General features: G+C 29.3%; 1 protein-coding gene across 1 annotated transcript in view; it reads left to right on the top strand.

The window, feature by feature from the left end:
• LOC126551768 (KN motif and ankyrin repeat domain-containing protein 2) overlaps positions 1-14,254 on the top strand; it is a 47,792-nt gene that overhangs the window by 12,063 nt on the left and 21,475 nt on the right. The window contains exons 2-7 of the mRNA XM_050205897.1: positions 95-315; positions 2,094-2,238; positions 2,302-2,432; positions 2,509-2,589; positions 3,211-3,304; positions 8,441-9,398. Coding sequence (XP_050061854.1) covers positions 95-315; positions 2,094-2,238; positions 2,302-2,432; positions 2,509-2,589; positions 3,211-3,304; positions 8,441-9,398 — 1,630 coding nt within the window. The remainder of the gene's footprint in view (positions 1-94; positions 316-2,093; positions 2,239-2,301; positions 2,433-2,508; positions 2,590-3,210; positions 3,305-8,440; positions 9,399-14,254) is intronic.

The raw sequence follows: 14,254 nt of genomic DNA, 5'->3' as shown, positions 1-14,254 counted from the left end.
CTCTCTCCCGTCGAGTCATCTCGGCGTTCGTTCTTTTTTATTTTCCTTTATATATTTTTTTTAACCGGTTTTAATTGTTTTTGCCCCCACGCAGACGATACTTTTCAAATACAAGACTGGCTGCGGTCAAACGGTAACCATGACCGAAGTTACCCGGAGTTTGATTACCACCATAGGATCCGCCCTCTTTCACCAGTTAAGAGGCACCGGATCTCTACTATTACCGATGGAAGAGTACCTGACCGCCGGAGACAGCTCAAGTCAATGGAATCGCTGTTGGGATTGAGCGATGAAAACTTAAATGGCAAACATCTGGTACGTGACATAGAAGTACAGTACCGGATAGTGTATTATTTTGTAACAATAATTCAAAGAGTAGAACAAATATGATAACACAAAGATTCCGTTAAACTGATACCTAAGGGCTACGACTATAGATATAACATATAGGTAGTTTATATACTACTATAATAAATATACTTAGAATTATGTATGGAATCACGGAATTAAAATATTATTATATATTTGTGGAAAAAGGTGGGTCGATTGTTGGATACAGATGTCAGATATTATGACTGTTGAGCATTTTTCTTGTTTCTCTAATTTTCTGCAGCATTAAATACTCATTATTGTTAAATTTTTTAAAAATTTAAGCGTGATGATGGTAAATCAACGCATTATTTTCAAATATTAAATAGATATATTATGTTCATTATAAATGTATAACATTAGTTGTGGGACATTTTAATTTTAAAAACTTTAATTTTCACACATAAAAATATATTTATATTTATATTTAACTGAACGATTAAATGTTTAAAATATATAACAATGTCTACACGTCTTTTTGATTTTATATATTGTACATAATATGAACATATTATTATATATTCATCATATTTATATAGGTATAGCAAAACTTTATTTTAAAATATTAAATCTTTATTTTTAAAAGTACAAATTCAATTAAAAAAATTATTTAATCCTACAATTTTAAATGGGTAAATGTTAAGCTATAATTAACTATTGACTTTTATTTACTGGGATTCAAAATTATACATTTATGAAATAATAAGCTATTTCAAGCTTTTAAATTTAAGCTGGTAACTTAATTATCATAAAATAAAGAGGAAATAGTAAATTATAAAATTTAAAATATATTTTAAATAATTTTACTTTTACGTAAATACTATGTCATTTTATATGAGTAACTGGTGAAAAATAGTAAAAAATTAACATATTTAAATAACTTATAAAAATATATAATATAAAATACAATATGGATCAAATTTCCAATTAATTGTTAGCAACACTTTAGTGTTAGGTTTATAGTTAAAGCTCCGCAAGCATTCAGTTGGAATTTTTTTTAAATAAAATAAAAACGATGTTGTTAAGTATATAAATTTGTCTTTTTTTCGATCAGATTTTTTAAGTTTATTTATCTACTAGTGTACAAGTATGATTGTGCAATTCACGTTTAAAAAAAAAATTAAACTAAAACAACATTTTTATTTGGCTATTTCTCACAATATAGTATATGGTAAGAAGTTAAAAAAAATATTTTTAAATACGGCGGTAAAAATATACAATTAATTTCCATTCAATAAGTACCCCGCCGTATGAAACATTATTAATTATCATTATTTATGGCGTTGAAGACGTACCATTTGAACAATATGTAGATAGCTTTATATTTACCTATCAAACATTTAATTTAGTAGGTATAAATTTTTATAATTAAAATGTAGCTTAGAAAATATTATACATTTATTTCAAATTTATTCTGGAACAATTATTTTTAAAATACTTAATAAAGATTTAAATAAATAATTGTATAAAGAATTGATTAAAGTTTTATTTAATCATTTAAACTGAATTTATTGTTTTTAATAATTTAAAATTGTATTTAAATCTGTAGACAATTTATAGTTGGTGAATAGTTAATTATTTGTAATTATTAATGCTATATCATTATTTTTATAGATGTAAATAATTTATTTGTTTTCACTTGAATTTCATTTTAAACAGATACAACGTACATTTTACATTTACTTTTAAATTATTAATAATAATATAAAACTTTTTTTATTCAGAATTCTGAAGCTGTTACAAGAGCGTCTCCTGACGTCCAAGACTCTCTGGATAGAGCTTTAATGGACTTCGAAGAGACCCTTGAGTTGGCGTTTCAGTCAAACTCTATCGTTCCACCACCTAGAGGATTTTCCAATCAAAACTTGGGTATGTATGAATACAGGATCAAATATCTGTGAAGCAATTTGTTATTGGAAATTTGAATTTTAGTTGAAGGTGATGAATCGAATTTCAATAAGCTCGATAGTAGCTTTGAGAGCAATACAACTGGCAGTAGTGGTTATTCCACCAAGCCTGATCAGTCCATGCATCGGTCTCTGAACACTTATAACGAACTCCAAGTAAATTTGTACACACAAATGAAGTACACATTTGTACGGAATAACACTAATGTATTTAAAACCACGGTGTTCACAGCTCATCAGAGAACAAATGGTGAAGAGCTTGGAGATTATCAAAGACTTAGAAGAACAAGTTAAGCTGGTGCCTATGCTTAAAGTAATAACTATTATTTAATCTATAATTACTATTAATATTAAGTAACAATATTAGTTGTTATGAGCATAGTGAACGTGTTAATAAGTAGAACAAATCGATGACGGTTTTGTTGCGTGTCGTTGGAAAACAAAGGTCTCCGATTGCATACAGGGATACAATTTCAAATCTAGCTTATTTCTAGCGTGATATATTTCATGAGTAGAATACATTTTAAAACGATTCCACACTGTCAAACAAAGTTATTTTTAATTGACACATTTATTAAAGAAAAAATATTCCAATCTGTTTGCGAACATTTATTAAAATAATTGGATATTTCGTATAGTGAAGTATTTTCAGTAAATTTCTTACTTAAATAACGTACAATATTATATTTCCAACGTGTCGAGTATAAAATATAATATTAATAATATGACATTTAATAAAACCAAAATATAAATTCGGGTATGTGATAAATACATTCACAGTTGTATAACAGATTATTATTTTTACGTGTTATAAGTTATTTTGTTTTGGGATTTTAAGAAGTGCATATATTTTATATTTTTGTGTAGATGATACCTTAGAAATGCAATATGCATATAATTAAATATTTTGATTTGTATTGTGTGTATAAAACAGGCGCAGGTTTCCTCATTGAATTTGGAGAAACAACGTTTATCCTCTGAATTAGACAAACACAAGAAATCGGAGTACACAAACAAATATGCAACAGGTAAGTGTTTTCGCACAAATATACATTTTTAATGCTTAGATGGGATAGGTTTGAATTTGCATACTTAAATTGTACACTTGCCGAAATTACTATACCTACGCAATTTGAATAGGATTTTAAATCTTGAAGGTCGTCTTAATATAATAGTATAATATCACCGGATGTAATTACGCTCCCCACACAAGATTAATGCTAGCAATATATTTTAATAAATATATTTCCAATAAAATAGTATGACATCTTATGATTATTAATATTAATTTATTACTATATTTTTATTCTTACCTTTTTTTCTTTTTGTTTATTATTAAACAATTTTATTTTTTTATTTTAAGTTAATTTCGAATGTTTTTTAAAATATTTTCTATGAACAAAATTAACAACAGATAACTTTATATTTACGTTCCTATATTTAAATAAAATAACTATTTGTTTGATAGGTCAAAATATATCTTATTTATTTTAAGAATTGGGAACAAGATTTTTGATAAGTCGGGCACTCAGCCCTTATGTATTATAATAATTAATAACTATATAGTCTATATGTATAATAGTGTATAAGTAATAGCCAATATATATAATATATTATACATGTATATTGTATACATATTACATGTTAGTATTTAAGGCTGATGAATATTCATAATTAGTACTGTTAGTACCTATAGATGATAATAATATTGTAGTATTCTTATTACGGAAAAAAAAATAAATACTTAACATTACGAAGCATAACGAAGAAAATAAACATCAAACGTACTTACAAGTATCAAATATCTTATGATAATATAATAAAACAATTTTAAAATATAAGTAGGTAATAAATAATGTTTATAATTTATATAGGTAGGTATCTTTAATAGTTGAAAACTAATAAATTATTAGTGATTTAAAAGTGTCTTGCGGGGACTGGGGCATTTTATTAAATAACATATCTAATTTATGGTTGATAGTAAATTATAGACTATGTTTTTTTTTGTAGGCGAGGATTATTAAAATGGAAATAACTCAACTTAAGTTTATCAACTGAGTAAATTTTAAAAAGAATATAAAAAAAATCGTTTTGCAACTTAATTCGATCGTAAATGTGTGGTTTAAAACCTAGCTTTAAGAGTCTTTAGGTTTACGCATTTTTTAAAAATTCATTTAGCATTTTACATTCTTGTTATTATTTCAATATTTTTATTTTTTAGTTGGTAAAGTTTAGTCAATATTCAGATTTTCAAATCTTATATAAGGTTATATAACGTGATTTGTCGAGCATACTTGCTCCCTTTTTTAAATTCAATAAAAAATCAGTTTTTCAAAATCTGATAATTGGAATTTTTAAATATACCATCACCACATTTTTAAATTCATTAGATTTTTGTACTACTGAAGAAGTGTCCTGTAGAGATACAAACTTCTGAAAAAAATTTACTTATTAATTAACAATAAAAAACTAGTTATTATATAAATAGTAGAATTTTTCACATTAATAAGTTTTATGTAAATTTAAAAATTACAAAAATTAAAATTTTGTAGTAGAAAATCTGAAAATGTATCATAAAAATAGGGTTAGACATACATGGTGAATCATCATGTATACAATAATAGTATCATACTAAATATTAAACTTTCACGTTCATTTAGACTCAAACATAGTTTTATGCAAGTCACTTGGTTCTGAAAGTTCTCCGATCACAGATATAGTTAAAAAATGCCATAAGTTACTTATGTACGAAAAAAATTTCTTTTATTTATAATTAATTTTTAATGATATATTAAATGCAATTATAATAATATTTTAAAATTGTAATAATTGTTATGATACAAAATCATACATTTTCTATAACAGCAAAAACTTAGTACTTGTTACATGAATTATAATATGTATATTATTTGGTATACCTTAGCTCAGATTATTTTTTACAAATATCTAACTTAATATGGTTTCCATATTGTTCAACTATATGTCTATATCTGACTCTATGCTGATGATTTTATATTTTACCTATTTAGATTTTTGGAAATAAAACAAATTTATAATTGTATTGAAGCCACTAAAGGTATTATAATTTATAACTTTATAAATATCCAAACGTACAGTCTGCGCAGATGATCATTTTTCAGATGTTTAAAATTAAATATAATACGAAACAAAATTATATAAGTAACATAACAGAATATAACGTATCTGTTTATATTACGTGGACAAAGGCCCAAAGCCAGACTAAATTTTCAGATGGGGCAAAGCAAACTTTTTTTTAAGGGGGAGGCATTATATATACGTAAAAAAAAACATTGTCTTTCTAATATTTTTAATATTTTTAAGGAGAAACGCCCTCCTCACCTTGCCTAACGGGCCTGTGTGGACATGTACTTACCTATCAATATCACAACCATTATTTACAATTTTCTAAATTTATATGTATACCTACATAATTAATTATTATTTAATATGCGATAATATTTTCACGTAATTTACACATATTTTTTAAACATTATTTTTAAAATATAATCTCAAACATGAATTATTCTCAAAAGATTGATCTAAATTTTCTTGTAAAAATATATTTTTTTTTTACTCATATTGTATTGGTATATTAGATACACACGTGTTTTGTGTATATTATATATTATATAATAAATATATTGATCAATATTTCTCGCGCATACAAAAATATTTACGATATCAACGAAAAAAATTTAAAAACATCATTATGTAAAGTAAATAATAATTTAAGTACTTCATATAGAGATGTTTCAAATTTCTAAGATTAATATTTTTAAATTATAATAATAAAACAAAAATCGTTAGAAAATATAAAACAGTATTACGAGTTTTAATATCCTTATGTATCTTTAAAATTGTAATTTTAACTACTCATAAAATATTTTTGTGGTTCTTTGTTTTCTTTTTATAAAAACAATACCTATAATTATACATTTTCGATATTTTTTAATTGGCATATTATAAATAACTATTCTGAAGAACTTTTTATTACATTTTCAAGTCTGTTTTACTTAAAATCAACAATGTCTTCATAAATAAAACATAAATTAAATATTTTGAAAAATAATATCTTCTATTTAATACCAATAATTGTTTGGTGAACAATTTCAAATCTCTACAGTTATTCATTTTTTGATTTACAATAAAAAACAGAATTAATTTTGTTAAAAAAAAAAATAAAACAGTTTTGTATAAAAATTCTCATTTTTCATATTTTTTTTCTCAGAAACCAACCTCCTAGTTAAAAAACTAAGAATTTTCAATAAAAGATGATATGTAAAAAAAAACCAAACAAATTAATGTACATACATCACTCTACCCAGAATTCTAAAATTATATTCATAACAGAATTATTAAAATCGTTTTTATACTTTTGAATATTCAATTTCTTAAAATTTGAACTTAAATCGCTTTATAAAAAAATACGTCTAAATTTTGTTTTTAGATTCCAGTAAACAAGACATATTATGAGGAATCTCGTATTTAACTGTCAATCCATTGGTTTTAAAACTAAAAACTATGCATTTTAACTTATAGGTAATCCCAACTAATCCTCGGTTCTTCCTTTTTTTTTTTTGTGATTCTCGCTTTAGTATACTTGTATACAATTTTTTAGTTTCTGATAAATATGTACTTAGTACAAAATCCAAGATAATGTAGGGAAGAGAGTTATATTAACATATATATATATATGTAGGTATAATATGTATTATATAATTTTAGTATGATATGTAAATTGGCGTGACGGTCGTTGAGTTAGTGGTTTTCGAAAACGGGTGGAACAAACGATCGACTATACTCGTATATGTTTCAAAATACATAGGTACGTACTTTGAGAGAGATGTGGGGGGAAGTTGCACGCATACGGATCACGCGTCCTAAGAACACGAATAGCAGCATATAGCATCATATGGTAGTAGGCAAAATGACTATAAATAATTAACACGGGACAAAGCACAACGTGTCTCGGGACTACTCTCCGAGTATGGTATATATATTTTTTTTCCGATTTTTCAGTATACACATGTAAACACACAGAATCGCATTAGCCGTTTGTGGACAAACGAGTAGGTCGCAGCAATGCGCCGCGCGCTTGTGCGTGCGCGTGTATATTATTATGTTTTAAAACAATTAAAAAAAGTTTGACGTATAAACGAGACAATAACTCATCGTACAATCTCGCCTTATAATATCATATACCTAATATAATGTATCGAGTCCTTGGAAAACTTTTCTTTTTCCACGGTATTAGACTAGATTTTCACATGCCTTTGAAAATATAGTGTGATACATAGCTAAAACAATACTAATTATAAGTACCTACCAATTCTAAAGAAAATATCATATCATAATACGTATGTGCAAACAGACTTACGATAATTTACCATTAAAACATCCCTTATTAAAAATTAGTGTTATTATTAATTTAAAATGCCACAAATGTCTAAGTTCTGTTTAGTTATACCAAATACCTATACATAAAACATCGGAACCTTTTAACGCCCATATAAATGCTTTTTGATGTGTTTTGGCTACATTGTTTTTTATGAATTAATTTCAACAAAGGTTTCTGTATAGCTTTTTACGACATTGTAATTGTTAAGTAGCGAGTCATGAGAGTTTTTAAATTGTTAGGTTTTGCTTATTTATAACTTACTTAAAAATTAAAATATTGTAAAAAATTCCATAATAATCACATATAGTTTTCTGACCTTTAAATTTGATAGTAGGTCAATTCTCTTTACTGTTAAATATATAACTATACAAAACTGTCGAAGAAAAATTTACAATATTCTTCGCTTGTAAGACGGCATCGCGATACTTGCGTGAGTTCTCTGTATTAGGTTTTTGTCGACACTATAGTTTTACTTATAATAATCTGAACTCGACGGGAAATATTGATAAAATTTCGATTTAATCATAAATATTGTATACCTGTTTAAAGTTTGAGTTCGATGTAAAGAGAATATGGTTTTCAGTAAAAATAAAAAAACAAAACGACCCGCGGGGTACCTCTTCCTTAACACTTAACATTATGCCGGCTGTCTACGCCAAAACTTCGGCCTAAACAACTATAATCGAGCGCGTATTGATTTTTTATACTCATGAATTTATTATATGTTATTATCATTTGTTTCCAGTCGGTGGCGGATGGTCCCTGTCGTCGGCAGCGTTTCCAGCAGCTAACACCAAAGTGTCCACCAAAGAGGTGGGCGTCAACTGCGTACCCATGTGCCGGGACGTGGGAGTGACCACACCGTCGACCACCTCCGTGAACACGTCCACGATGACGGAACGGCCTCCGCCCGGGGCGGCAGTGCACACCCAGACGGACGCCGCCGCCAAGCCGGCCACGACGGCGGCGCACACCCAGACCAAGGACGCCGCAAAGGCGGCCACCTCGGCGGCGTACACTCAGACCGCAGCGGTCGCCGACGTCCGGCCGGCCACCGCGGTGGACGCGGCGGCGGCAGTGGCCGTGAAGGCGGCGGCGCCGCCGCCGATAACGACGGCAAACGTCGGCACTCAGTCTTCCAGGCCGCCGGCCGTCAGGACGGCCGCGGTAGGCGTGACGGCCAAGCCGCGGACGTACGACGTCAGCGTGGCCGCGAAACCGACGCTCAAGCACGTCGGGTGTTCGGCCGACGCGACGACGGACGCGAAACCGCCCGTCGCGGTGCCGGTGACGCGCGCCACTCAGACGGACGCCTGCAGGGACGACCGCGGCGCCCATAACCGTACCACGCAAACGGAAGCCGCGGCGGCCGCCCGTGTCGGTCCGGCGGAATCCGCGGCGGCCGCCCGGGCCACTACGGCGGAGGCCGCGGCCGCCCGGCCTAATTACGGGACGATCGGCCGACGGAGCAATTCGTTTCATCATTACACGGCGGCCGCTGCGGCGGACGCGACGTCGCCGCCGGTCACGTCCAAGATACCCCGTCTCAAGCCTGCCACGCCCGAACTCAACCGGAAAGTGTTGACCAGACAGGACACGTACACCAAGACCGAGGCCGAGATCTGCACGGACGATCTGCAACAGCAACCGTTGTCGCCGCCGCCGCCGCCTGCGCGCGTAACCGCAACCGCGGACGACGTCAGGTAAGAGAATCCAAATCATTGTGTCGACTTATCGTCACGTATATTATTGCACGCTCTATGCGATCGATCTTCTATTTTAAAAATATTATATTAATTTCAAAATACGCAAATTAAACTTATCGAATAACTTCAATACGCACGTATAGTTACGTTGGATTAGTTATAATAACATATATGAGGTAAGCACCTATAGATAAGGATTGACATGATCATTGTATATAATATCAGTGGCATAATTTGGTCATGTTTGTGGGCGGATGGGGTAGGACACTATTTTAATTTTACCAATAACAATTACTCCAAAAATAATTTTTCCGCGCACTTCTCAATACAACTACTGTGTTATGTATACAACATAATTAGTAAGTAGCATATAAAATGTAAGCGCACGTGGAAACGATTATTTTAATTACATAATAATTAACATTTATATTGATAACTATATAGTTACACATTACATACGTCGTTGCTAATGTGTATCGTCGCTTCGCGATAAAATAATAATTGACAGATCAGGAGTTTATTTTTGTACCTCGGTATGAAATATAATACATTTGTGAGATGTGTTTATTACGAAATAACATCATAGTTTATGTCGTGTGTATAACTAATGTAGGAGATTAGGATTTTTTGTATTACTTGTATTATTTCTATATTGCATTATATTATACTATACATAGTGATTATTAATGTTAGGAGTTTATAGATAAGTAAATAAATATATCGCGCCAGTTTTTTAACAAAAAAGTTTTCGGGAGTAGGGGGCGGTCATACCTTAACATTATAATACTATTGTTGTATTGTATCGATGTGTTATTATATTATGTTAAACTTTGTCGTCGGACATGCTCTAATGAGTCTTGTTTTTAAAACTGTATCTTTAATTGCCCAAGTGCATGCCCAACGTAATTGCTGATATTTTTTGTACAACATAACAGCATCCTCAATTGTATTATAAATTTAAATATCAATTCAAATTGATTCTATCCAATCTTATTCATTAAAAAAAAAAAATTAAAATTGTCATCCAGTAAAAAATTAAATTCATCGTAGACTCTAATATCAAACAATTAAAACCGTATAAGTTTATAAGACTTGATTATGTGAAGATTATAATGATAGTAATTTTAAGAATCAACCAAAAACTAATTTATAATGTTAGGTATTGGCAATAACAAAAAATAACATAATACAACTTTAATTTGACAACAAATAAAAATAATATTGAAAATTTCTTTTTTTTCGCTTCATTATAAAATTAAAAATTTAAATCTTTGAGTTGTAATTTAGGTAGTTCTTTCGTGGTACACTCTGTGAAATGCATATTGGCTATATAGAAAGAAAATCATTTTAATTTGGAGTGTCATGTTTTTTTTGTGAACAAATTTGAAAAATCCCCGCTAAAATAAACATAATTTTGTTATGCTATAAAATACTTATGAAATAAATCGTAATAAACTTTGTATCTCTACTTTTATTAATAGTATAAAAAATATTCTCAATTATTATATTATATAATTTATATTGACACATATATAAGAATCCTTTTATAGATATTAAAAAATTCTTATAATAATATTTAATTAAAATTCGCTAAATCTATAAATAATAATATTATGATCCTGATTTCTGATAAATTTTAACCATTGAGTTTTGTCTAATACGTCCGCGCTCGGTATAACCGGTAGCACCGCAAAACCGTCACACATTACACTCCCGTTTATATGTATTCGTATACTACGGGTCGTTGACAGCTGCTGCTGCTGTTGCTTGTTGGTATGATAATATTATTATTATTATGGTGTCTGAGGAATAATAATAATAATAAAATAGTCCGGTGCGAAGACTGGACTGTGACTTGCACTCTGGTCGGATTCCTAATTCGACAGTGTGCAATATAGCCACAAAGCTGCGCAAATTACTCGATTTTATTGTAACTCGAAACAATCACCGTCACGGCAACAGCTTCCACGAAACCACTAACCTGCAGTAACTGTTTACTATTCTTAATAGGCTATACTATCTGGTACTCCGAAAAAAAAAGAAATTTTATTGGTTAATCGTTACATACCTAGGCAGGCACGCCGTACGAATTGCCTGAAAAAAAATCAAAACTATTTTTCCATTTTCGTGCGTATAGTTTATATAATGTAGTATTTGTAGATAAATACAAAATAGCAACAAAAAAAAAGAGTGTAACCTTATAAACTACCGATAAAATGATTATTTTCAAACAAAAATAACGTGTTAGGTATATAGCAATTATATAATTAATTTTTGTACATTTTACTTTGCTTTCGGTTAGTATAAATGCAGTTACATATAATTTTGATTAAAATATTATTTAAAATCAATTGCCGATACATATGGTTAATGATGTGCACGAGTCTATCGTTGTTTATATAATATTATTAATTTTGAATCAACTCAGCATAACTTATAAATCTGAAAATGGAAAGAAATAAAGACATTTTGAAAGTTAACAGTGACTTATAGGTACTATTTAGTATTAACCAATTATTCAACAATTATTAAGGTGTACATTTTTGCAACTCGTTAACCTTGTGACCTTAATAGTGATTGTCCTGCAGTTTAAATTTATATTGATTTTTGGTACTCGTTATTCGGTGCTTTAACATAGATATCTTTACAAGATTTATGTTTGTACAATTGTACCGAACGTTAGTACTTATGTTACTGCTAACAGTGCTAACACTACACAATACAATCATTGAGAATTTAGGTCATAAGGCCCATACCTAGGCACTAGGCAGTTATATTGTATGCACCTGTTGCCGTTACGGGCGTAACATGTTTCCACCAAAAAAGGTATTGACTGATTCTACGTTTCGAGGAAACAATATATATACATACATTTAAAAGCTGTTACAAAGAAAGTTTATATGCAATAAAATATTAAAAAACAATTTACTAATCATTTTAATAAAATCATTTTTACCTATTAGGTAAGAATATTAGGCAACTTTTTACTAGTAGAAATACCAAAGTCGTGAGCCAGTTGAATAAAGCATAATAAAGAACAATAAAAAAATGTTTATATAATATATACAACAAACTGGTAAGTAATACGTGTTTGTATTTGACGGATTTAAGATTTCGATTTCGGTACGACTGTACCGGTCCAGGATGTACTTACTATTGCTTGATAAATTATTCATTTGGTTTACAAAAATAATTGTAATTATATTCAATAGACTTATTTAATATAGAAATACTTATTTAACTATTTAATATTATACAATATATTTTATATGAAAAGTATTTTAAATAAACTTGCTGTGTACAACTGAGTACAAGCTTTTGACAGTATAAACATTTTTTTTTTTTTTTTTGGTGGAAACGTAAAATCGGTTAATATTTAATTTGGTGGAAATGGTAAAAACGGTTATTAGTAGAAAAAGACAAGATATATTATGACAGAAACGTACACTGGTGGAAAAGGGAAAGGTATCTACACTTGTGTTGGAAACGAGAAACCTGTGAGATGTCATTACGTTTTCGCCAGTTACCACTTAACATCTACATAAATATTGGCAAGGTCTCAAAAATATATAAGGCACGATATTTACTAAGTAAATCATAGTTTTTTTCTTAATAATTTATAATGTAATTAATTTTTCAAAAACCAAAGCAAAGATTACACCTATATATCTATAAGTTTTAGTTTTCAACGTGGAAGGATTAACAAAACATACTATGTAAATGTTTTCAATAAAAGACTTTTAATTGAATTTTTTTGTTAATTTCAACCTCAAACAAGTAATTCAAATATTTCATTGGTGGCTCATACGTATTATTCTCTCAAAAAATATTGCGTAATTAAGATGTATAACTGTACTTATTTGCCAAAATCCGTTAACAGTATAATTCACTTGGATAAACCTGCACAAATGCATTAATGTATAGCACGTTAAATTGACATGTCTAACCGGTCGAATAAGAATATCTATGCAGTATATGCACCACGTGGACTGTAAATAACCGATTTGCATTCTTCGTTGTTAACCGAATTTTAAATTTCTGTCTGTACATATAGCTAGGTTAGGTGGAACAGAGCAAAGTGTACCTACAATAAGTATTGAGTACTTTTTTGCGTTTCTTTGGAATAATTTTTTTCTTTATACTATGCAATTATAGTGATCTAAACAATAATCAATAAACCAGATCCATTGAAAAAACTGCGTATAATTTATTATTAATTTGTGTTTTGTAGATATGACCAAACTTTAAAAACCCGATTTTTCAGCTCAATTCCACTTGTAGGTTTTACTTAGTGTTTGTTTAAACAGTTTCTATTTATAGAATCTTGTCATTACATAACAGCTAACAATGATATAGACTGCAAACTTATTTAAGATATACCTACAATTTTAGTTTTTTCAAAATTTCATTTAAATTTTACCAAAATCAAATTCTTTAAAAATCGATTGTGTGTCATCCTCTTAAAAGTATCATAACCAATACTTTATTATTTTTTAATATATAAGAACTAATTTATAGCGGGAAAAACTCGGATACCTAATAATGATATAGTCAGAATTTGATAATTTATTTTTTATTTGAAAGATGAAAACATTGAAAACTATGTAGATCGGTTTGGATTAGAATTTAAAAAGCTTATTTTTAAAGGTTGTAACTTCTATATTATATTATCAATTACCACTAATGTCCGAGTATTTTAAAATGTATTTTTCCGACATTATTTAAATGTTATTAAAAAATCTAATCCAATAAAATCCCAATAAAGTTTTTTTCGAAAAAATAAATAAAAAGAATATTTGATATTTTTACCGATGCACAGAATCATATTAAATACGAGTTTATGTTTTGTTGTT

Source organism: Aphis gossypii, chromosome X (assembly GCF_020184175.1).
Source record: "Aphis gossypii isolate Hap1 chromosome X, ASM2018417v2, whole genome shotgun sequence".
In the NCBI taxonomy this organism is placed as follows: Eukaryota; Metazoa; Arthropoda; class Insecta; order Hemiptera; family Aphididae; genus Aphis; species Aphis gossypii.
This window is presented reverse-complemented; position numbering and strand designations above follow the sequence as displayed.